At 35.4% G+C, this 25,837-nt stretch overlaps 1 protein-coding gene across 1 annotated transcript in view; it reads left to right on the top strand.

Moving 5' to 3' along the window:
- SREK1IP1 (SREK1 interacting protein 1) overlaps nucleotides 1-25,837 on the top strand; it is a 43,645-nt gene that overhangs the window by 13,165 nt on the left and 4,643 nt on the right. The window contains exons 3-4 of the mRNA XM_047087089.1: nucleotides 7,707-7,850; nucleotides 25,461-25,533. Coding sequence (XP_046943045.1) covers nucleotides 7,707-7,850; nucleotides 25,461-25,533 — 217 coding nt within the window. The remainder of the gene's footprint in view (nucleotides 1-7,706; nucleotides 7,851-25,460; nucleotides 25,534-25,837) is intronic.

Raw genomic sequence — 25,837 nt, 5'->3', positions numbered from 1 at the left:
CTCTGAAATGTTTTTAATACCTTAAAATATGCATATTTATCATTTAGTTACAAAGGAGTATTGTCTCTCTATTGTTGTGAGACTAATGGTTTAGGTTGTACAGTTTTTAAATTTTATTTATTTTGAGACAGAAAAAGCGTGAGTGGGGGGAAGGGCAGAGAGATGGGGATTGGGGAAAGAATCCCAAGCAGGCTCCATGCTGCCAGCGCAAAGCCCAACATGGGGCTCTAACTCACAAAACCATGAGATCATGACTTGAGTTGAAACCAAGAAGCTGGACGCTTAACCAACTGAGCCACCAAGGTGCCCAGGATGTACAAAACAATTTAATACTCGACTGAAGAAGATTTTATTGTGTCCGTATGTTTCAGTAATGGCTATATAGTTTTAAAAAGTTTCAAGTTAAGGATGAATCTGTTACTAAATAACATGGCTGTTGGTTTTTCATGGCAAAGTTTCCTCAACAAAATTAGAAGAATTGTTTATTTCTATGATGAGTTTTTATATGAATACTTTTGAAGTTGGCAACTTCTAAATACTTAAAAGCTACCAGAACACTAAGCTTTTGTCATGGAATAAATGTCTCAATTATGATAGTTCTCAGAAAATCCACCTTTAAAAAGTTCAGGATAGGATACTTCAGTAATTGAGCATTTGCTCATAGTAGCAAGAAATAAAAACACACCTAAATACCTTTAATGTTTATTTAACCTAAAATGCTAATCTATTGATATACATTCATGACCTTGTCTTTGCCTATGAGTCTGCTAATTATTGTTTCACATAGTCTTTTAAGTGCAAATTATATCTGAAATGCATTTCCTACTTTGTATAGTTTGTTTCTTCCAAGATAAGCAAGCAGCAATAATGAGAAAGAAATTTGAGTCCAGAATCACTTTATCATTAGTTCTCAACTAGGGTTAATACTGCCCTCCTGGAAATCTGTGGCCTTTTTTTTTTTTTTTTTTTTTTTAAATTTGCCCCTATGTGCTTGTGGTTGTGTAACAGTATGATCTTTAGTATGTATGATTTATGGTTTATAAACATCCTGGGATGTGTAAGGTAGTCCTGGACAGTGAAGAATTGTCTGGCTCAAAATGGCCATGGCACCCCCTTTGAGAAGCAGGTACCTTTTCTCATTGTTTTAGATTCTTTCTCAATCTTGTACAGTCTTGATGCCAGTACCTAATTTGAAAACTACTCAAACTACTCTTTAAAAATAATCCATTTAAATCAAGTGTTTCCAAAAGTACAACTTTGTTTTATGGAAACAACCTCTCTTTTTTGTTCCACATTTGTATTTTTCGCCTACATGATTTTATATAAGCAAACTTTGGAACAATAACAAACTCTTAGTGGAATAAAATATCAACAGGTAAAGTAAAATATCTAGGCATGAGCTAAGGAACAAGTGACCAAGAAGGTACAATACTAGAAGAGGAAGTGGGCAGCAACAGATACACCAAAAGAGTAAAGATTTTCAAAGTTGAGGGAAAATTGTCAGATGTAACCATTAGGATTTGTAAGAATTTGTTTGAAAATTGTTCATTGAATTTACCAGGTAGAATGCTTCTTTGACTGTGGGAAGATCAGTTTAAGTAGAGTGGTAGGTCATGAAGCAAACTATGTAGATTCAGGCCTGAATTGCGATGGATAAAAAAATGGAGAGCTTGTATGTATAGTCTCCTGTTTCAGGAAATTTGCATAAGTAAAGTAAGGAACTGTCTCAGTCTTCATGAGCTACTATAACAAAATACCACAGGCCCAGTAGCTTATAAACAGAAATATATTGCTCATAGGAGGCTGTAAGTCAAATTTCAGGGTGCCAGCAAGTTTTCCAGGTCATAGACTTTTCATTTTTTACTTGCACAGTGGAAAGGACTAGAGAGTTCCTTGGAGATCTTTTATAAGGCACTAATCCCATTCATGAGAGTACCACTCTCAGAAACCTAATCACCTCCCAAAGGTCCCATCAACTAATACCATCCCCTTTGGGAGTTAGATTTCAACATATGAATTTTGAGGGGATACAAACATTCAGGTCATAACAGGAACATATTGAATACAGTTGACCCTTGAACATCATGGGTTTGAACTGCACAGGTGTAGTTTTATATAGGTTTGTTGTTGTTGTTGTTTTAGATAGAATACAGTAGTAGAACATGAACCACCACATGTCTCCTTCTCCCCACCTGCACTTAGCCAATCTAGATCATAGAATGATACTCATTTCTTGCTTCTTTACCTAGGAAGCAAGGTGGTCCACACCACCTCCTTCCACGTAGAAAGGTAGAGAACTAGGGAAGGCAAAACACCAGTACCCTTCTCTCTAGGTCACTTGCTTCACCCAGTCCCCTACATGTGATTATAGTGCAGTCTCTGCTTGTGGAGAATTGCTGTGAAGGGGTGAGCTGCCAGTTCCCCAGCAATATTAGATCCCCTCCTCAGAAAACGTTCAGCACCCTGGACAGTGCCCCCACCCCACTGAGACCCAGGCTTCTCTGTCTGATATTGTCCCCTCCCTGGGGCCCTCCCTGGTGTTCTCCCACACCCCTTGGTGGGAGGTGAGGTATTGGGTGGGTTATTATGTGGTTTTTGGTTACTTAAGTGAAAATCCCTCCCCAGAGCCTGTTTCTTTCACCTCTCCATTCAAGACCTTAGTCAACTGAGCTCCCCACAGGTAGTAGGATGGAGAATGCCAAGAGCAGACAAGAGCCCTGCTGTTCCACCTTTTCCTACAAATTTCCTCCATCTTCACTTTGTTTTTCTCCATTTGGCGACTTTCTTACTTTTCAATCACATAAAATCCAGTAGTTAAGTTTGGGGGGAACCATAAGTTATATGTGGATTTTTAGCTGCCTGGGGATCAGCATTCCAGGGTCAACTGTAATTCCTAGAAGGGAATTTGGGATAAATGGAGGGTTTTATATTTAAGATAAAAGATGTGTGTAGAGACTAAAGGGATATTATAGGAGATGTTGCAGAAATTGGAGACAGGAGAAGATGGAGCAATTTCCTCTAAGAGTTAAAATAAGGATAACTTTTTTTTTTGTTTTTAGTGCTTTATTTATTTTTGAGAGAGAGAGAGACAGAATGTGAGCAGGGAAAGGGAGAGAGGGAGGGAGACACAGAATCTGAAGCAGGCTCCAGGCTCTCAGCTGTCAGCACAGAGCCCAATGCTGGGGCTCAAACTCCCGAACCGCGAGATCATGACCTGAGCCAAAGTCGGACGCTTAACCAACTGAGCCACCCAGGCGCCCCATCAAGGATAACTCATAAGTTTGAAGGAAACTAGGTGAGAATAAGTATGGATATTTTCAGGTATGGAAACAGAAAGTAGAAGGAGACTTTGGTAATCTCAGTTTTCTTGGTAAGTTAGGAGGTGCAGTTGTCTGTTTGGGAAGGGGCATTGAGTGAGACAGGAAAGTGGTTGAACAATGATTTAAGTCAGGCATAAGTTTAGAAAAGTCACTGAGGGAAATAAGAGAGGAACTTGACCAGGGACAAACACAAAAATGAAATGCTTTGTGTTTGTGCTAATGTCCATGTATGTGTGATTGTACTTAAGCATTGCTTGACTGCTCAGGGACAGGCACAACCTCAAGAAAGGTTAGCTTTGAGCCAGAGTATTTGTTTTACAGTGAGGTATGGCAGAAGAAGAACATGAATGAGTCAAAGAAAAAACATGTAATGGTGTTTGGAAAGTCAGGAATGAGAAGTTTGACAGATTAGAAGAAAATGAAGGGACTGAGTGAGTTAAGGTCTTAATTTTCTAAAACAGATATCATATGATTTCACTCATATGTGGAAATTGAGAAAGTTGACAGAATAACATAGGGGAAAGGAAGGAAAAATAAGATAAAAACAGAGAGGGAGGCAAACCATAAGAGACTCTTAAATACAGAGAACAAACTGAGGTTGATGGGGGTTGGGGGAGTAGGTTAAAAGGTGGGTTAAATGGGCATTAAGAAAGGCACTTTTTGGGATGAGCACTGAGTATCATATGTAAGAGATCAATCATGGGGTTCTACTCCTGAAGCCGAGACCACACTGTATGCTAACTTACTTGAGAATAAGAAAATAAAAATTAAAAATAAGTAAAAATTTAAAAAGATACAAGAACACTGAGAAAAGGGGAGGATATTAAATGCTCATTTTCCACAGTAGGAAGTCAATTAATTATGCCTGAGCTGAAAAATCAAGAGGCAGCAGTTGTTAAGAGAAATGTGTTATTTAGGGAAATAGAATAGTTAAATTAAAAAAAAAATTAACTAGAAGAGGAGAAAGTGATTTTGTTTGGTAAGGGGCAAATGGCAGGTCAGAAATATGGTTTTTTATAGAAGTTTGTAAAAATGTGTATTTATGCACATTATAACTTTGCACATAGATATATATGTGATAAATGTAATAGTTAAAAAATTCTTGTGCTCTACCTAGTTGATTCTCTACTCTTGGAAATGCTAAGCTCTAACTCTCTTTGGAATTGACAGCTTTCATGTCAACAATTACCTAAAAGAAGGTGACAGCAAATAGGTTTGTTTGTTTTTTTCCTTTGAGAAGTAAATGTAGTAAGAGTGACATAAATAAAAAGTAGATGGAATAAAGTGTTGACAGAAAAAAAAAATTCTAAACACATCTATGCATGGGTGTAAGGGAATAAGAAAGCTAGAAGGATAAAAGCTTATAGTCAGTATAATAGTGGAGTTGAAAACTTACGAGATGGAACACTTCAGGTGATGACAAGGAGCGTAGTGTGGCCTTGGCATCTAAAATGGCAAGGAACTATGAGGCCATGCACCACTCTAGCCTGTTCGCGTAGGTTTGTGGGAGGGCCTAGGGTGAAGAACCCAAGTCTGAGCCAGATTCCAAAGACTTCAGTAGATGGGCTATTAAACAGCAACAGAGAGCTGCATGGGAGATTAGAGGACTGTTATATTGAGAAACAGTATTAAGGAGCCTGGAGGATACTAATAATACCGAGATAAGCTGTGGAAAAGTGTTCTCAGGGAAGAGGCAAATGTCCTTTAAAACAAGTGGGAGAGGGAACAAACTGTGAAGAGGTGACACAATTTGTCCACTAAAGATTGCATGTTTCAGAAGCTGTCATAAAAGGATTGGGGGAGGGGCACCTGGGTGGCTCAGTCAGTTGGGCATCCGACTTCGGCTCAGGTCATGATCTCCTGGTGAGTTTGAGCCCCGCGTCGGGCTCTGTGCTGACAGCTCAGAGCCTGGAGCCTGCTTCAGATTCTCTGTCCCCCTCCCTCTCTCGCTGCCCCACCCCCGCTTGTGCTCTCTCTCTGTCTTTCAAAGATGAATAAACATAAAAAAATAAAATAAAATAAAATAAAATAAAATAAAATAAAATAAAATAAAATAAAATAAAAAAGATAGGGGGAGAAGGGGGTGATGATTGTAGGTCAGGGGAGCAGTAACAGCAATATGAGGGTAAGGCTTCAAGGAAGATAAATAGATTCAGAAGCCTTCATTTTTGGGTATCATAATGATAGGGATATGAAGCTTAGTGGAATTAGTTATGTTTAATAATTGAGAAGTTTATGATACAACCTTTATGTTCTCTATAATCATAGAGGTACTTAAAAATTATACCCTCAGAAGTTATTAGGCAAAAAAAAAAAAAATAATAAGATGGAGAAGATTTGAGCAACAGAATAGACATAGCACTGTATTCAACAGAGTGATATACTTTTTTTTTTTTTAATTTTTTTTTTCAACGTTTATTTATTTTTGGGACAGAGAGAGACAGAGCATGAACGGGGGAGGGGCAGAGAGAGAGGGAGACACAGAATCGGAAACAGGCTTCAGGCTCTGAGCCATCAGCCCAGAGCCCGACGCGGGGCTCGAACTCACGGACCACGAGATCGTGACCTGGCTGAAGTCAGACGCTTAACCGACTGCGCCACCCAGGCGCCCCAGAGTGATATACTTTTAAAATGCATACCAAATCATTTCATGAATTTACTGCATGATAGTCCACAAAAGTAATCTCAGCAAATACCAAATAACTGATATCATACAGACCCTACTTTCTGATAACAGTGTAATATCTTTATAAATCAACAAAAACTTAATTTGAAAACTCCATATGTTTGGAAACTGAAAAGAATACTTACGAATGATGCATTTGAAAGGAAATCATAATGAAGGAAACTTATTTCCAGCAGTATGGCAGACAGGATCCTCTTGCAAGCAGTTAAGAAACTTGTATAAAATGTGCAGTACGTATTTTAGATACAACAGTGTTCTAGGAAGAAAATAGTTAGAGAATGCTCAGAGGACAATAATCAAAGGAAAGCAGAAACTCTTAGAGGTAAGACTTGAGAGTATTTCCTGAGCCCAGTGTTCTTGAACTTGGGTTTTCATGGGTTTGCAGAGTGCAGGGGATAAAAGCAAGGCCCAGGGTCCTAAGATTGGGACTCTAATACGAGATGTTCTTGAATAAATCTAGAACTTCCAAGAGAGAACTAGAAATAAACTCTAGCACAGAGTTATGGTGAATCATTAGTGTGTTGTGGAATCAATTGCATGGTTACTGTTAGCACTTTTTTGTTGTTTTTATTTTTGTTTGCTTTTTGTTTTGGGATATCACATGTAGTACTCAGGTCACTTTTTGTTTCATATTTGTGTATTAGTGTGTATTTGTATTTGGGTGTATATATCAATACACTTAGTTTTACTGTTATTTTTTACCATCAGTGAAGCATAGTAAAAAAAAAAAAAAAAGTGGCTGCCTTAGAGAAACAATGTCGTGTGCAGGAAATACATGTACAGCTACTCATTTCAGCATTATTTATAATAGCAAAGTACTGAAAGCAAACTAAGATTCTAGCAGTAGTAGAGAAGATAAATAAATCGTATTCTTATATAATGGAACATTATTCATCAGATAAAATGAGATAGTTACATATACTTATGTTAATATAGGTAAATCACAAAATATAATATTGAGTGGCAAACACTAGTTGCAGATTGGTAGGTAAGTATAATTGAGTTTATGTGAAATAAATAATCAGATATGCTGTTTTGGAAAGATAAATACAACTTCAGTATGCCAATTCTGAAGAAAGAATAGAATGGGATTAGGACAGGGTTCTAAGGAATGATGCAAGGCCCCCAATTTTGTGTGTGTGCACGCACATGTGTGCAAACACTTGCCATTAAGAAAAAAAACACTCTAATTGAATAACAAAATGTTAACATGTGAGTGGATAGGCGCTTGGATATTGGTTATATAATTTCCTGTACTTTTCTGGTATTTGTACTGTTTGATTTTTTTTTTTTAAGTTGTATCATGTCATAAATATGTAACTGTTGTAGTTTTCTTGTAGGGATCAGCTTTAGGAGGTGAATGATGTCAGAATGAAAATTGTTTTTCAAAATTAAATTTTTAAGTGTTCTTTAGAAAAACACAGTCAATTATATTGTCATGACACCTTTAATTAGATGAAAGCTATGTAGTTGCTATGCAATTAAGTACATAGGGAAAACAGGAAAAATTTCTCTGAGTGGTGTATTCAGAAAAAGCAAACTACTACTCACTGAATAAAAGTTGAAACTAAACATTATACTATTAAAATTGTAACTTGTTTAACCCTGAGGCAACAACATAAAAATATATAATAAAAATATAATGAGTATCTTTAGGTATCTTTTATTTTGTCATTTACATTTTTGTTTGTTTTACTTAGCTGGTCATCTGACATTTGAATGCCGCAATTTTCTCCGAGTAGACCCCAAAAGGGACATAGTTTTGGATGTGAGCAGCACAAGTAGTGAAGAGAGTGATGAAGAGAATGAAGAACTGAATAAATTGCAGGCATTACAAGAAAAAAGTAAGTAATACTTTTCTTTCCCTACATCCTTTAAAAATGTTTCTAAATGTTCTGCTTTATTATGTAATGTTTATTTATTGTTCTGTTATATTTATCATTAAGATACCTTGTGTGTATATGTAAGAGGCACTGCATAGGTAAGGATAGGCTTTGGATGTTGTAAGTACTTTGCCCCAAATCAAACAGCAGATCAGTGTTAGAACCAGGAGGCACATCAATTTCTCATTCCACAAAGCAGGTTTTGTTATTGTTGTTTTTCCTTCACACTAAGATGTGTCACATGGTACAAAGAATCTGATTTAAGACTTGGTTTCTAGACCCATTTGGCCATTTTTTAGCAAGTGACTTGCAACAAGTTGTTTAACCCCTGTGAACCTTAATTTCCTTGTAGGATAACACAAAAGATCAGTTTGTCAAATCACACTAATTCAAATCAGAGATATTAGCCAGTACCAAGCTTTACTAAGAATTTCAAGTACATAAATGATCATGAAGCATAGGGAAAACTGCAGAAATTCTAGGGCCACCAGCACAGCTCCCTGGGTATTTTCTTTCTTTCTTTCTCCTTCACAACCCATTCTGGCCAAGATTAACATGAGGTTTCTTCATTACACAAAAGAAAGTCATTTAATCATGAAACATGTCAATGTTATGTCCATATAGTTACATTTTCCAGTGAGCCATGCCGCATAAATCCATAGATTCCAGGATTATATATCATAAACTATCTTAGATCCAGTACATCATGCTATAAGTAGTCTATAAATAAGGATTCTCTTGCCAACAACTTGATTGTGGACTTCTATCTTTTAGAACTGTGAGAAAAAGCACAACCCTCCACCTTCCACCCCCAAAGGTATTCTCTAGCTAGCAAACACCATTAATTTGTTTCCAGGAGGTCTGTCATTAGCATGTTTACAAAGAGATTTGACCAAGTTACCTTCTTTTTTTGTTGGGGGCATGCTCCTCTCTCCTCACAGAAGGAGTAGATTGTATACCTGCTGTTTAATCATTTCTTTCCCATCTTGTATATAAAATGGCCTATCCTTGAAGTGGGGCTTTTAGGGATACGGTGTAATGCTGTATGTGGAAATACACCGTGGACTTCAAAATGATATATGGTAGATGTCACACAATCAAAATGCAGCTTGTTTGAATATGGCTTTAGGCATAGAATGAGAGATACAAAAAGTTAAAATCTTACTTTAGATTATCAGAGAACAATAAACAAAAAACACCTTAAAACTTCTTAAGCTTTCCATATTATATCTTGTGAAGGTAAATGAAAAGTCAAATGCCAGGGTACTAGGACAAGCTGAGAAGGCAGAAGAGGGAGAGGGTCTCAAAGAGGATCACTAAGGCTGAGTATATACAGCTTCAAGTAAAAGTAGCTGCTTGAGTATATATACTTGATTTTATTCCCTACTGAAACACCACTGAAACGATAATGGAAGAATTTAAAAAAAAACATAAATGCACAAAGACAAAATGAGGTAGGAAGCAATAGTAACACAGTTATGAAAAGCAGTTGGGTTTAGTGACAACAGACTGCGTACTTGAGAAAGTTCAGTCCTTTAATAATAGGAAATCTGAGGAGTAACCTGATAGTGCACATTTTAAAACTCCCAGACAACTTGATAATGAGTATCCTTAGGTACCTCTGTGAGGATGTCAGTAAAGCTAAAAACAGAGGAATTGGTTAAAAATCTGAAGTAATTCCCTTCAGTTACCTTTCCCTACTCTGTGAAGCCAGATGGCTTCCCTCCATTACCTCAGTAGGCTATTGCAGCTCTGTTTTCTAGACAGGTAAAACAAAGGGTCTTTAAACTGAGATATACCAAACACATATAAAAACAGTAAGTTAAAGGTGAGAACCTTCCAGCCATCTTCACCTGTTTGGTTCCCAGACATGTATCACCCAGGCAGAAGATCGGAAGATCTATCTCTGGGAGATCTGACCAGTCTAAGAAAAAAGAAATAAAGATAATGACCAAAGACATGACATAGTCACATTATCAGTTAAGTTGAGATTTCCATGCTTTGCTTGCTCAAAGCTTCAGCTTTTTAGACAATCATCAAGCACTAAATTTCTGAGGAAAGACTCTCCAGTGAAATATAGATACTAAAACCAACCAATGAACAAAAAAAGTCAGCTTGAAGGATACACAGGCTGTGAAAGGAGAAAAAAACAGAAATCATTAATATCCAGTTTTATAGAAAGATAAGATATAGCACCCATGAAACAGAATAAGATACTATAAAAAGAACAAATCAGCAAAAGAACTTTTGGAAATTAAAAAAGAAGCAGACATAAAGTACTTAACAGAGATGGAAGATAAATCTAACAAGCAAAACAAGGGGAGGAAAAAAAAAGTTAAGACAATTGAAGAATCAGTCTAGGAAATACTTCATTCACATGAGTCCCAGATAAAGAATAGAGAAGGAATTTCCAGGAACTGAAGGACATTAGTTTCCAGATGAAAGGGTTCAACCAGTACTAAGCACAGTGTTAAAATTAGACTCACATAAAGGCACAGTGTTACAAAATTTCATATCATAGGAAATGAGAATATAATTGAAATTTCCAGAGTCAAGGATAAAACAAGTCATAGGTAAAAAATCAGGAGTCAGAATAACTTTGTTCTTCTCTAAAGTGATACTGGAAGCTAGTAGATGTGGATAATGCTTTCAGATTTTTGAAGGAAAGTTGTATCCAAATTAGAATGATATACCCAACCAAATTATCAACCAAGTGTGGAATAGAATAAAGGCATTGGCAGACATTCAAAATGAAAAAAAAAAAAAAATTATCTCTCACATACCCTTTCTGAGAGCACTGATTCCAGAGGTTTCTACCAAAGTAAGGGAATATACCTAAGAAAGAAGACTTTATAGGAAGTAGAGGAGATAGGAAGGGAGTCCCTAGGTCACTTGTAAAGGAGATCTCAGGAAGACAGGCACCAGGCATAGAGAGCAGGCTGAAGGAGCAAAGCTGAAGATTCTAGGAGAGAAAGCCCAAGATTGCCAATTCCACAAGGACAGTTTCTACCCCATCCATCTACACTGCTGTGTCTAAAAACAAAAAACAAACAGAAACCGCCACCCCCCAAATCCCAAAACCAAACAAAAACAAAAACTTGAGAATTAGTAATCCTCTTAGAAAACACATAATTTAAACCTAGTTTTACAGAAAAGGAACTGAAGACAGATGACTCCCAAGTGACTAACATCACAGTGAAGCCAGCACCGTGATCTCTGTTTCTTGCCTACTGGTCCTATACTGTTTACACTGTAGTGTGCTGCTCTGCTACCGTGGAGATTATCCAGTCTTTTGGTTCTTCACTTTTTTTCCTTCACCATATGAGTCTTGAAGGATAAAGTACACTGTCATCGTGAATAGAGGTTTATTCTAGAGGTGATTTTTCAATATGAACACCTGGGACAAATCTACCCTGGCAGGAAAGGGAGGGAGTTAACATACCATAATCACCAGGAAGGGATAAAACTTCCTTGTTCAAATCAGCTTTCCCTTACTTTCACGCTGAAAATGACTGACTCAATGTAGATTTTCTTTCTTAAAAAGGTACACTTGCCTATGGTCACTTAGAGGCTCAGAACTTGTTTCCCGGTATCATGACTCCCACTCAGGAGAGTGCTCATTCCTGTATATCATGCAGATTTCAGTAATAAAGTATTATAAAAGGGATCCAGGTGGCTCAGTCAGTTAAGTCCGACTTCAGCTCAGGTCATGATTTCACCATTCGTGAGTTCAAGCCCCACATTGGGCTCTGTGCTGACAGCTCAGAGCCTGGAGCCTGCTTCAGATTCTGTGTCTTCCTCCCTCTGACCTTCCTCCATTCATGTTCCGTCTCTCTCTCTCTCTCTCTCTCTCTCTCTCTCAAAAATAAATAAACATTAAACATTTTTTAAGGGGATGCAAATTTATTTCATGGTTATCTAGTGGAAGCCCAGTGCCCCCCTGCCCCCAACTCCTGCCACTCAAATAAATAATAAATTGGTTCCTAAATACAGGGAAGAAGGGAGTGTAGAGGTTGTGGTTCTTAGTTCCATTGATAACTTTCTGTTACTGCTCAGGATGTCTGATGGGGTCAGGGTAAAACACTGACCTATTGATGGTGAGTTCTCATGCCATATCCTTTAGTACTCCTGAGGGTTCCTTGAATCCTGCCTTGGTTCTTCAAGGTGGGGAGCTCTTGTACCAACTATCTTGACTAAGTTTTGTGTGTGTGTGTGTGTGTGTGTGTGCTTTTTCTTTTTGTTTTTGTTTTTAATGACAATAAAAATAGTGAGCCAGGAGAAAGCTAAGAATTTTTAATGTGCTTACATTAATTAGTTGTTCTGCTTTCATGAAACAGAGACATAAAGGGGAGGAGAGATAAATGTCACCAAAAAATAAAACCCAAAATTTATTTTTGTATGTTATGTTCTTTTTTGCTTCTGTTTGTATTTATTTCTATTATATTGTATATTTTTCAATGCATTTTATATACTTAGGGAATTAAAAGAAAATAATCTTTCATTTAAAACAAAGAAAATAGTCTAAATGACAAATATATCAATTTTTTTACACAAATTAGAAAATGTGAGAGCAGGACTTGACATGGATGGGTACAATCATTGCAGTTTTATTATAATCAACAACCTGGAACCTGTACAGCGTTCTAAAATTGTGTTACCAGTGCTGTGAACAGGGAAAGATTGAACAATCAGTGTCTGATGAGGATTATACAATCTTATTGACTCACAATGTGTGTATGTGTATGTTTATGTGTGAAAATGCTTACTGTCTAGTGACACTACAATACTCTAGGAAACTTGTTAAGGTTTTATACTGTGTTTTAAACTTGCTGAGAAACTTTCCTTTGGAATTGTATATGATAGTAGCAAATATTTGAAGACCTGTTTATATTAGAATATACAGAAAGTCAAGGTAAATTTTTACTATTTACAAAGGACCCAAGAAGTTCAAGAGTATGGATTTTTTTTCTCATTCTATTTTACCTAGTGTTATTTAATATTAATTAGCTATTTACCTGTAATTAGGAGGTGTTCCTCTACTCATACATCCCTTAATATTTTATGATATTCTTTTATTTCAGTCCAGAAAATAAATATATTTTGACAAATTTGGAGGTTTGGGGTTATTTTGATGGTTTGGTTTGGTTAAGAAAGTTTTATGAAAATAAGTAAATAAATAAATAAATAAATAAATAAATAAATAAATGAAAGTTTTATGTCATGGGTGCCTAGGTGTGGCTCAGTCGGTTGAGCATCCAACTTTGGCTCAGGTCATGATGTCACTGTTCCTGAGTTCAAGCCCCACGTTGAGCTCTCTGCTGTTAGTGCAAAGCCTGCTTCAGACCCTCACACCCTCTCTCTCAAAAATAAATACACATGAAAAAAGTTTTATGTTAAATTCATACTTGATATCATTTAAAGATGGTTGATACTGAACACTGCCCAGGAAAAAATGCCAAAATGAGATATTTGCATATTACCATAATTGTATTTGTTATTTCCTTTAGTAACTGCTGGAATCAGATTCAAGTAAATGACTTACACTGGTGGTTTCAGGGTTCATAAAGATAGGGCTTACATGAATCCATGGGGTAATTGAAATAAACCTCTGTTTGGCTCAAAATGTACTTTTTATAAGAAAACTACAAAAGATATTTGCAAAGTAGTTGATTAGAAGTCACAGCAGTGATTGGGAAATTTAGATGAATGGATCTAGGTTGGGAACTATCTAGTCAAGTATTTAAAAGCAGCTGGAGTAGCTACAAACCTGGTGACATATGCAGACAAAAATCTGGTATCTGACCCTGCAGGTACTACTGGACGGTTTTTTCTTATTATTACAGAGTTGTCTCTAAACACAGGATCATATCCTCCGACTTCTGTATGTCACACAAGAGACTGCCACTCTTGATGATCGTTAAAAAATTTAAGTGTTAAGGAGGCTTTTGCCTTCAATTTTTTACTCCAGTGTTTGTATCTTTTACCAAGAAATTCCTGTTTTGCAGAAACTCAAATTCTTTTCCCTATGCCTGTGTACATTTCAATATCCTGTCTCAGAAAGACCTTCAATAAATAGAGGTGGAATAGTTTTAAGAATGGTAGTATAGAAACACTGAACTGTCTAAATCAAACTTTCATCTTCAGTGCTTGAATTCTCATACACTATTATCGTAAGCACTGCTAGTTCCTAAGGGTAGTAGCCAGGAAAAAAGATGTCTTAAATTCTGGGATTGTTTTGTTTTTATTAGAAGTAATTTCTCTATATAATCTAGTCAGTGGACTCCTTATCCATCATTCCTAAACGGAAGAGGTTATTGTTCCCATAGCTACGTATTTGCTTTGTTTCTTATAACTTTGGGAAGGGGCATGTTTACAGTAGTCATTCTGAGCTTATTATAGCTACAAAAAAAAAAATCTTGAGCTAAAGCTAAAGTGACTAATATCAGATCAAGTCAATTTCAAAACAAAGAATGTTTCTAGAGATAAAGAGGGTTGCTTTAAAATGATAAAAGTGTTAATGAAGAGGACATATGAATACTAAGTGTTTATGAATACTAAGTGGTTATGCACCTAATAACAAATTTAAACTATATGAGACAAACCCTGATAGAACTACTACGGAAAATCCTTGTGGATAAACAAATTCACAAGTACAGTTGTAGATGTCAGTCAGTATGCCTCTCTCAATAATTGATGGAACAGGTAGACAGTAAATCAGAAAGGATATAAGACTTGAATAACACTGTCAGCCAACTTGACCTTTTTAATATTTATAGAACACCTCACCCAACAACTGCAGAGTACACATTTTTTTCAGGTTCACACAGAATGTCTAGCTAGATAGACCTTATTCTGTGTTATAAAACAAGCCTTGATAGATTTTAAAGGGTTCACATTATGCAAAATATATTCTCTAGCCACAAGGAAATTAAATTAGAAATATAGTGACAGCTTCCTGGAAAATTCACTCAATATATGTAACCTAACACTTCTAAATAACCCACTGGGTCAAAGAAAAAATGCAAAAGGAAATTACAAAGTATTTTGAACTGAATGAATAAAAACACAATATTTATGGGATGCTCATAAAACAGTACCTAAAGGAAATTATAACACTAACTTCCTGTATTAGAAGGAAGAAATATCTCAAATTTATGACTTCACCTCTGCTTTAACACACTAGAAAAAGAAAAGTGAATGAAACCCAAAGTAAGCAGAAGAAAGATAATAAAAAAAAGATTGGAGATGAAATCACTGAAATGGAAAATAGGAAAACAATAGAGAAAATTAGTAAAACCAAAAGCTGGTTCTTTGAGATCTATAAAATTGAAAAATTGCTATCCAAACTGATCAGGTAAAAATCAAAACAAAAAAAAAAATCAAAACAAAAACAAAAGAAAAGAAACAAAAACAAAACAAAGAAACAATACCAGAAATGAAATAAGTGATAATACTACAGATTATACAGATAGTAAAATAAGGGAATATTGTGGAAAACCTTATGCCAATAAGTTGAACAACTTAGATTAAATAGACAATTAGTTTGAAACATACAAACTATAAAAACTCTCTCAAAAAATGAACTGAATAGCCTGCATCTATTAAAGAAGTTAAATGGTTAGCTTAAAAACTTTCAACAAAGCAAACTCCATAGCTGAATGACTTCTCTCCTAATTCTTCCAGATGTTGAAGGAGAAATAATGCCATTTCTACATAAGATCTTAAAAATTGAATATGATGGAGAACTTTCCAACTCAATTTTTAAGACCAGCATTCCTCTGAGAAACTACAAGAAAAGTAGAGATTCCTATAAACACAGGCACAAACAGAATTTTAAGCAATTTTAGGCAATTAAAAGAACTTTAGCAAATCAAATCCAACAATACGTGAAAATGATAATATAACCAAGTGAAGTTTATCCCAATAGTATAAGATTTGTTTCACGTTCAAAAACAAGACAATGTAATTCATCATTTTTAACAGCTCTTTACAAAAGAACACGTAGATGATAATTACAGTATTTTAAATAATTCAAAGAAGTCCACTGTCTATTTCTGATAGTTTGATAGTAAACTAGGAAAAGAAGGGAACTTTATCAACTTCATAAAGGACATCAAAAAAAAAAACAAACAAACAAAACAAAACTGGAAGATTACATAATACCTAATGGTAAAAGACTGAATGTTTCCATAACATAAGGAACAAAGCAAAGATGCCTGTTCTTCCCACTTCTACTCAACTTCATCACTTTGTGGTGAAGATTCTAGCCACTACTCAACTTTGTGGTGAAGATTAAGCCAAGAAAAAGAAATCAAAGGCATCCAGATTGGAAAACAAAGAGTGAAAACTATTTGCAGATGACATAGTTGTCTAGGTAGAAATCCTGTGAAATCTACCAAAGAAAACTTCTGGAACCTAATAACCTAAGAATGAAGTTTAGCAAAGTTGTAGAATATAAGATCAATCAATGGGCAAAAAATCAATTGTATTTCTTTATTGTAACAATAAACAATCAGAAACTGAAATGTTAAAAACACCTTTTATAATAGCATTAAAAATATGAAATATTTAGGGATAAACTGACTAAAAGATGCACAAGACTGAAGCATATAAAACATTGCTGAGGGAAATTAATGAATGAATCAAAAGATATACCATAGTCATGGAATAGAAGATTAAATATTTTTAAGATGTCATTTCTCCCCCCTTGATTTATAGATTCAAACTAAACACAATCAAAATTCTAGCAGGCTGTTTTAGAAACTGACAAGCCAATTTTATAATTTTACAAGCCAATGATAATATCTTCCAGAATTGTAGTATAGTATCACAACCAGGATTCTGACATTGGTAGAGTCAAGATACAGAATATTTGCATCACTCATATCACCTTTTTAATCTTTATTTTTTATTTATTTTTTCATATTGCCTTTTTAAAAGCCACACCCACTTCTCTCTTGTCCTTACTACCTTCTTAATTTCTGGCAACCAAAAATTTGCCATTTCTGTAATATTGTAATTTCAAAAATGTTTTATGAATGGATTCATATAGTATATAATCTTTTTAGATTTTTTTCAGCTAGCTGTAATTCTCTAGAGATTCACTGAGGTTGCTGCATATTTCAATAGTTTGTTTCTTTTAATTATCGAGTAGTGTTTTATCACATAGATATCCCATAGTTTGTTTAACTCTTCACCCACTGAAAGATATCTGACTTGTGTACCATTAGGGGCTATTACAAATAAAGCTGCTATTAACAGGATTTGGGTGAACAGAAATCTTCATTTCTATGAAATGAATACCCAGAAGTACAATTGTTGGGTTTTATGGTATTTGTATCTTTAGTTTCTTAATAAACTGCCAGACTGTTTTTCAGAGTGGCTATACTATTTTACTTCCCTACCAAAAATGTATGAATGACCCAGTTTCTCTGCAGCCTCACCAGAATTTGATATTGTCTTTTTTTTTTTTTTTTTTTTTTTTTTAAGCATTCTGATAGGGGCACCTGGGTGACTCAGTCAGTTAAGCATCCAACCTAGATTTCGGCTCAGGTCATGATCTCAGGGTTCTTGAGCTGGAGATCACGCCCGGCTCCATGCTGACAGCCCAGAGCCTGCTTGGGAGTCTTTCTCCCTCTCTGTCTGTCCCTCCCCTGTTCATGCTCTCCCTCCAATAATAAACTTAAAAAAAAAAATTTTAGCATTCTGATAGGTGTTAAGTTATATCTCAATGTGATTTTAACTTACATTTCCCTGATTGCTAATGATGTTAAACATCATCTCATTACTGTTGAATCCTTTATGTACTCTAGATTCTAGTCCTTTGTTGGATATCTGGTTTGCAAATACTTTCTCTTAATATGTTGCTTATCTTTCCATCCTCTTAATAGGTCTTGAACAGTGTAATAGTTTTTAATTTTCATAAAGTCCAATTTCTCAATTTTTCCTTTTTTAGATTACTTTTGGTGTCAAAGATAAGAACTCTTCCTATCTTTAGATCCCAAAGATGGTCCCCTTTACTTTTTTTTACAAGCTATCATACCACCCCCCAGGTAGTACATGTATGGTATTCCTTGGATACTCCCAGCTATCCCAAAACAAGAAAGGACAAAAAACAAATGGTTAAACTGGTTAGACTCTCCACCAGTTTATAAGAAAAAGGCAATTCCATCAATAGCCTTAAATCCAGGAACTCCCTACTGTCTTAATGCTTTTCTAGAGAGAAAAACAACCTTAGTTTGACAATAGTTAGGCTTCCAGTAGTCTGTGAGTCTTTAGCATGTGAAAATCTTTTTGAAAACTTACCTTTTGACTCTACCTCCTCCAAGTCCATGGTATATAATAACCATTCATTCTTGACAACCCCAGTGCAGCTCTCTCTGCCCACGGTCCTTCCCCATGCTTTAAAATCACCTTTTGCACTCTCCCCAAAAAGTTTTGTAGTCTTACATTTTCACTTTAAGTCCGTGATTCATTTTGAGTTGATTTTTGTAGAAGATGAGATATTTAGGACAAGTTTTATTATTTTGCTTAAGATAAGCAATTATTAGGGCGCCTGGGTGGCTCGGTCGGTTAAGCGTCTAACTTCGGCTCAGGTTAATATCTCACGGTTTGTGAGCTCGAGCCCCACATCAGGCTCTGTGCTGTCAGTTCAGAGCCTGCAGCTTGCTTTGGATTCTGTGACTCCCTCTCTGTCTCTGCCCCTCCCCCACTCTTGCTCTGTCTCTCTCTGTCTCTCAAAAAATGAATAAGCGTTAAAAAAAAAAAAAGGGGGGGCGCCTGGGTGGCGCAGTCGGTTAAGCGTCCGACTTCAGCCAGGTCACGATCTCGCGGTCCGTGAGTTCGAGCCCCGCATCGGGCTCTGGGCTGATGGCTCAGAGCCTGGAGCCTGTTTCCGATTCTGTGTCCCTCTCTCTCTGCCCCTCCCCCGTTCATGCTCTGTCTCTCTCTGTCCCAAAAATAAATAAACGTTGAAAAAAAAAAAAAAGATAAGCAATTATTCTAGCGCTCTTTGTTGGAAAGCTATGTTTCCTCCATTGAATTGCTGTTGTACTTTTTCCAAAAACCAGGTGGTCATATTTGTGTGGGTTTGTTTCTGAGTTCTCTCTTCTGTTCCCTTGATCTATGTGTCTGTTCTTCCACCACCGCCAACAGTCTTGATTAATGGTAGCTATATAATATGTCCTGAAATTGAGTAGACTTATTCTTCCCCCTTTATTCTTTTCCAGAAATATTTTAACTACTGTCTATTCTTCCCATATAGATTTTTAGAATAATTCTATGTCTAGAAAGAAATCTTGCTGAGATTTTGACACGAATGGCATTAAACATGTATATCAGTTTAGGGAGAATAGGTATCTTTACTATGTTGAGTCTCCAATACGAGAACTTAGTCTGTCTCTCCATTTATGTAGGTCTTTGACTTGTTTACATAGATTACTGTGTAGTTTTTGTGAGAAATAAGCCCCCTGACCCAATCAAAGGAGGGATGCAGAGACTGAGCACAGTGAAGAGAGGCTTCTTCTTGCGAGAGTGGGTGTCTGGTGGACAGGCACAACTGGGCGGTTACAGCAGGCAATTTATCTCCTAAATGGTGTATTTTGAATTTTGTTTCTGTGTATTTATTACCAGTGTGTAGAAAGGCAATACCTTTGTGTCTATTTCTCTTATATCCTTGCTGAACTCAATTATTTCATTTTTTATAGATTCCTTGATATTTTTTATGTAAACCCTCATATCATCTACAAATGGGAATAGTTTTATTTTTCTCCTTTAATCAATAAGTCTTTATTTCTTGTTTTTTTTTTCTTTTGTTGTTGTTTTATTGCCATACCTAAAACTTATAGTACTGTACTGAGAAAGAGTGGTGAGAGATGACTTTCTTACCTGGATTCTAATCCTAGAGGGCAAAAGCACTTAAACTTTCACCATTAAGTGTAATGTTAGTTGTAAGTTTTATGTAGTTGCCTTTTATCAAGTTGAGAAAGATTCTCTCTATTCCCATTTTTTTTACAGTTTTTATTATAGAATGGTTGTCAGATTTTGCCAATTCTTCATTGATCAGTATGATATTATGATTTTTCCTTAGCTTGTTAATGTGGTAGATTATATTAATTGATTTTTGAAAATTGAACCAGCCTTGTATCCATGAATTCTATTTGCTAATATTTTGTTAAGGATTTTTCCATCTGTATTCATGAAAGATGTTGGTCTGTAGTTTTCTTGCTTTGTACTATTTTAGTCTAATTTTGAAATCAGAGTAAGAGTTACATAGAGTATTGATAAAATTTCCTTCTCTTCTATTTTTGGATAAAATTGCATAAGATTTGTATGAAAGTAGTGTTTATTTTTCTTTAAATGTTTGGTAGAGTTCTTCAGTGAAGTTATCTGGGCCTGAAGATTTTTTTTAGAAGTTTTAAAGTTAGATATTCAATTTCCTCAATAGTTAAAGGGTTATTGACATTATCTACTTCCGTTAGGTGAGTTGTGGCATTTTGCTTTTTGAGAAAGGGGTCCATACTATCCAAGTTGTCACATTTATTTTTGTAGGGTGTTCATAGCTTTCATTTATCTTTTTGGTGTATATAGGGTCTGTAGTGGTAACCCTTTTTTCATTTCTGATATTGATGATTTGTGTCTTTTTTTCTTTCACATTTTTCCTAGAGATTTGTCAATTTTATTGAACCAGCTACTTGTTTCATTCTTTTTCTCTAATTTTTTGTTCTGTTTTCAATTTTATTAATTCTTGTGCTTTATTATTTTTCTTCTTGTACTTGCTTTGGATTTATTTAGCTTTTTCCCCCTAGGCTCTTGAGATCAAAGTTAAGATATAATCAATTTGAAACTTTTCTTCATTTCTATCCTAAGCATTTAGTGCTATAAATTTTCCTCACAGCACTGCTTTAGCTGTGTTACACAAATTTTAATATATATCAGTTTCATTCAGTTAAGTGTGTTTTGTTTTCCTTGAGACTTCCTCTTTGCCCAGTGGATTATTTAAAAGTGTTGTTTTGTTTCCAACTGTTTAGAAATTGCCCTGTTATCTGTTACTGATTTCTCATTTGATTCCATTAAGGACAGAGACATAACTCTGTATGAGTTCAGTTCTTTTAAGTTTGTTAAGATTTGTTTTATGACACAGGATATATTCTGTCTTGGTCTATGTTCTGTAGGTACTTGAAAAAAATGTGTATTCTACTCTTGTTGCGTAGAGTGATTTTAAATCTTGTTTAGATTCTATTGTTTGATGGTTGTGGAGTTCTTCTGCATTCTTGCTGACTTTATGTGTAGTATTTATTAATTGTTGAGAGAATTGTAGATTTGTCTGTTTGTCCTTTAAGTTTTGCTTCATGTATTTTTTAGCTCTATTGTTTGGTGCATCCACATTTAGGATATGTCTTATTGGTGAGTTGAAACTTTTATCATTATTTTGGCCCTTTCTCTCACTGGTAATTTTCTTTTTTCTGAAGTCTGTTTTATCTGATCTTAATACAGTCACTCTAGCTTTCCTTTGATAATGCTTGTTTGGCATATCCATTTCTATCCTTTTATTTTCAGTGTGTCTATATCTTTTTCTTTGAAGTGGGAGTCTTGTAGGCAGTGTATAGGTGAATCATATTTTTCAATCAACTTTACCAACCACTTTCTTTTAATTGGTATTTTTTTACATTAATGTAATTTTTTATATGTTAGAGCTAATCCTACCACTTTTTATTTGTTTTCTGTTCACTCTGTTTTTCATTCTTCTTTTTTCGTTCTTGTTTTTTTTTTTCTCTGCCTTCCTGTGGATTACTACTTGAACATTTTTTAGTTTTATCTATGTGTCACTGGAACACCTATAGAATTGCATATAATTTTTCTGTAGTGTCAAAGACACATTGTGTCCATAGTGTTTTTTTTTTAATTTTTCTATGATATTTTATATGGCATTTTTAGTGGTTGCTCTAGGTATTAGATTATATATACATAATTTACCACAATCTACTGGTATTGTCTTTTTACCAGGACAAGCAGAGTAGAAACCGTGCCTCCCTTTATGTCCCTTTACCCTCTTTCCTTTACAATACACTTGTCCTAAATATATTCTCTACATACATTTAAAACCTCATGAAACAATGGTGTAGTTTTTGCTTCTACAATCAAACATAATTTAGGAACTCAAGAGAAGGAAAGCCTTTTGTACTCAGGTTTTTGCTTATTCTATTCTTTCTTCTTGATGTTCCAGTGTTCCTTCTTTTATCATTTCCTTTCCATTTAAGGAATTTTCTTTAGCCATTCTTCTAGGGTCTGTCTGCTGGTGACGAATCCTTTTACTTTTTCCTTATCTGAGAATGTCTTAATTTCTCCTTCATTCCTGAGTAATATTTTTACTGGGTAGAGGATTCCAGGTTGACATTTCTTTCAGCATTTAAAAAATGGCCACTTCTTTCTGTCTTCCATGCTTTCTAATAAGAAATCTGCTTTCATTCTAATTGTTTCATTCATATAAGTAATACATTATTTTTCTCTGGCTGTTTTCAAGATTTTTTTTTCATTAGTTTTCAAAAGTTTAAGTTTCATATCTCGATATGGATTTCAAGTACTTTTTAAGCCCCTCCTTCTTTATACTCTTTATGTCTCCAGTGACACAAATATTGTATCTTGTGTTACTATCCCACAGATCCCCAAGTCTCATTCCTTTTCTTTAAATCTGTTTCTTCTCCATTGCTCAGATTGGGTGATTTCTATTGTTCTGTTTTCCCATTCAGTGATATTTCTATTCAGTGCTTTGCATTCTGCTATTGAGCCCATCCACTGAGTGTTTTAATTCCATTTATTGTCATTTTAGTTCTAAAATTTTTATTTGGTTCTTTGGATTTTGTCCCATTTTGGGGGGCTTTCATATTTTTTTCACTTCTTTCAAGCATTTTGTTTCTTAGAAACATTTTTATGATGACTACTTTAAAATCTTTTTTAGATTATTTTAAAAATAATCTCATTGTGGTGTTGTTATATTGATTGTTTCATTTTTCATTCAATTTAAGATCTCTGGACTTTGATGAGTTCTTTTCAACCAAAATTTGGACATGTTTATATTGTATTATGAAACGTTGGCTTTCCTTAAACCTTGTCTTTTATATGATTTTCTTTGGTACCACCCCAGAAGAGAAAGTGACTTTTTATTGCCAGGGGGAGACAGAGGTTCTGTTTCCTCACTTAGGTTCTGCCAACACTCAAAGTGGTCATGGCTTCTTGTTACTGCTGGGTGAGGGGATGAGTTCCAGCTCCCCATTGGTATCCCATGGTGGGAGTGGTCTTGTTACTTACTACTGGGTGATGATGAGTGCCCCGACTTTCTTAGATATATTCTGACATCATTTCAGCATAGATGGGAGGGGTACCTCATTACTACTGGCTGGCAGCAGAAGTCAAGGCTTCCCAAGTGGTCTTTATTGACACTATTAGTGGAGATCTCTTTACTGGGTAGTGATAAAGGTCCTGGTTACCTACTTAGACTACTCATGCTGAGGAATTGGGAGATCTTATCACAGCTTGATAAGGGGAAATGTCTAGGTTCCTCACTCAGAGTCTGCTGACATGGGTGGGGGTTGTGCCAGTTTTTTCTGTGGTGTTCGGCTTGAGTAAGGGCAGTTGTTACCTACAACCTATCTGTCACTAGGCTGTCTCTGTTTTGGTCTTTAGGCTAGAGAAATCTTTTTATCTGTACCTGTATTGACATTGCCAAAGCTGCCAGCTTCTTCAGCTCCAAGTCTGGGCTAAAGGAAGCAAGAATTCCACAGAACTCACTCCCGTGTCTTTCTCTGGATTTCAAGATCCATAGCTAGTCTGTCTTGTTTCTACTTTAAAGTTGTTGTTGTTTTTAAGTTTACTTATTTATTTTGAGAGAGAGAGCACAAGCAGGGGAGGAGCAGAAAGAGAGAGAATCCCAAGCAGGCTTCGCACTGCTAGCTCATAGCCTGACAGATGGCTCAAATCCATGAACTGTGAGATCATGACCTGAGCCGAATTCAAGAGTCGGGCACTCAACCGACTGATCCACCCAGGGACCCCTACTTTTCAGTTTTTATGTTTGTTTTTACAATGTCTGGTATTTTTAGTTGAACTTACTGGGAGAAATAGGAAAAGTACACTTGCTCCTCTTCCCAGAAGCAGAAGTCCAACTTACTTTTTTTCTGTGCAACTGATTTTTGACAAATATGAAATAAGTTGCAAAATATTATACATGCCACTGTATTTATATGCCATATAAAATATCACTTATCCATCTTTCAAAAAAGAGAAAAACTTGGGACTTATTTGTAACTATTTTGTATAAGTGATTGTATGTGCATATTTGGTTGTATGGAGAGCAAGCTTAACAGAAAACACACCAAATTGTGTATTTCAGAAACAAGTTAGAGAGTAGTATATATTCTTTCCTTCTAGGGTACCAATGACATAAATATTATTAAATTTCTTTACAGTCCTGTGATCTTAACATCCTAGAATACCATAATCCTCATTTTGTTTGAAAAAGAAAATTTTAAACACCTGTATTTGAGGGGTACCAGGTTAGCTCAGTCAGTATATCATGCAACTCTTGATCTCAGGGTTATGGGTTCAAACCCCGTCAGGCTAGGCATGGAGCCTACTTTAAAAAATAAAAAAAATAAAAAAAGGCTGTATTTGATTGTATTGTTTTGTTTTTTAAGACCTGAAATAGTACCCACCAAACTGTTGACATTGATTCGGTGTAGGAATTAGCAGTGAGTACTTGAATTTTTTATTTAATGTACCTAGTAGTAGTTGAAATTTTTATAAAAAGCATGTAATATTTTTATAAGCTTCTCAATAAATAAAAATAATCAGTGGACCTTGAGGGTATTAAGCTAAGTGAAATAAGTCAGAGAAGGACAAGTACTATATGATTTCACTTATATGTGAAATCTAAAAAAGAAACAAACACATAAAAAAGCCAAGTTCAGAGGTAAAGGAAAAAGATTTGTGGTTGTTAGAGGCAGGTGATAAGGCTGGTCAAGGAGTACCGGGGTGCCTGGCTGGCTCAGTGGATAGAATATGGACACTTGATCTCATGGTTGTAGGTTTGAGTCTCATGTTGGGTGGAGAGATTATTTAAAAACAAAATATTTAAAAAATAAATAAAAGAGCTACAAACTTCCAGTTATAAATAAGTCATGGGGTTGTAATGTATAGCATGTTGACTGTAGTTAATAGTACTGTATTGTATGTTTGAAAGTTGCTAAAGAGGGTAGATCCTAAAAGTCCTCATCACAAGAAAAAAATGTTGTTGGTATGTATGTAACATGGTGACAGATGTTAACTCGACTTACAGCAAATATTTTGGAATGTGTACAAATATCAAACCATTATGTTGTATGCCTGAAAATAAACAATGTTATATGTCAACTTATACCTCAATTTGAAAAACAAGAAAGGAGAAACTGTTACAAGAGAAGTGCAGTATCCTAACCAATAAAATTCATCAACCAGTAACCAAAGTGGAAAAACTGTATACATACCATATTAGTGTACAGATTCATGGTGTCCTGATTCTTTCCCCTCAATACACAGGAGTAAATGAAGAAGAGGAGAAGAAAAAAGCAAAAAGCAAAGAGAAAATCAAGTTGAAAAAAAAAAGAAAAAGGTATTTTTTTAACATCATTGTTTTTTAAAAGCAGGACTGTGAATCCCAGATGGATTATAAAATTTAATATTTTGTGTGTAGTCCAGTTAATTTAACACTAATTCTTTCCTTAATGGGGATCAGATATTCAGTTGTTTCAGTAAAATAACAGTCCTTGAGGAATCAAAACTAAAGTCAATACTCAGCCACCTTGAATTTTTTTTCTTGGAGCAAATTAAGGTATAAATAAATAATAGCCCCCCCCCTTCTTTTATGTATTCTATTTGTGTTCTAGAATTTAGAGTTTAAAACATCAGCCACACTT

The sequence above is a fragment of the Lynx rufus genome, unplaced genomic scaffold, assembly GCF_022079265.1.
Source record: "Lynx rufus isolate CCGP_SWC_20201006 ecotype Redwood Valley unplaced genomic scaffold, mLynRuf1.p SCAF_1, whole genome shotgun sequence".
NCBI classification, from domain to species: domain Eukaryota; kingdom Metazoa; phylum Chordata; class Mammalia; order Carnivora; family Felidae; genus Lynx; species Lynx rufus.
Note: the sequence above shows the minus strand (reverse complement) of the source record. Positions and strands in the feature narration are given on the sequence as shown.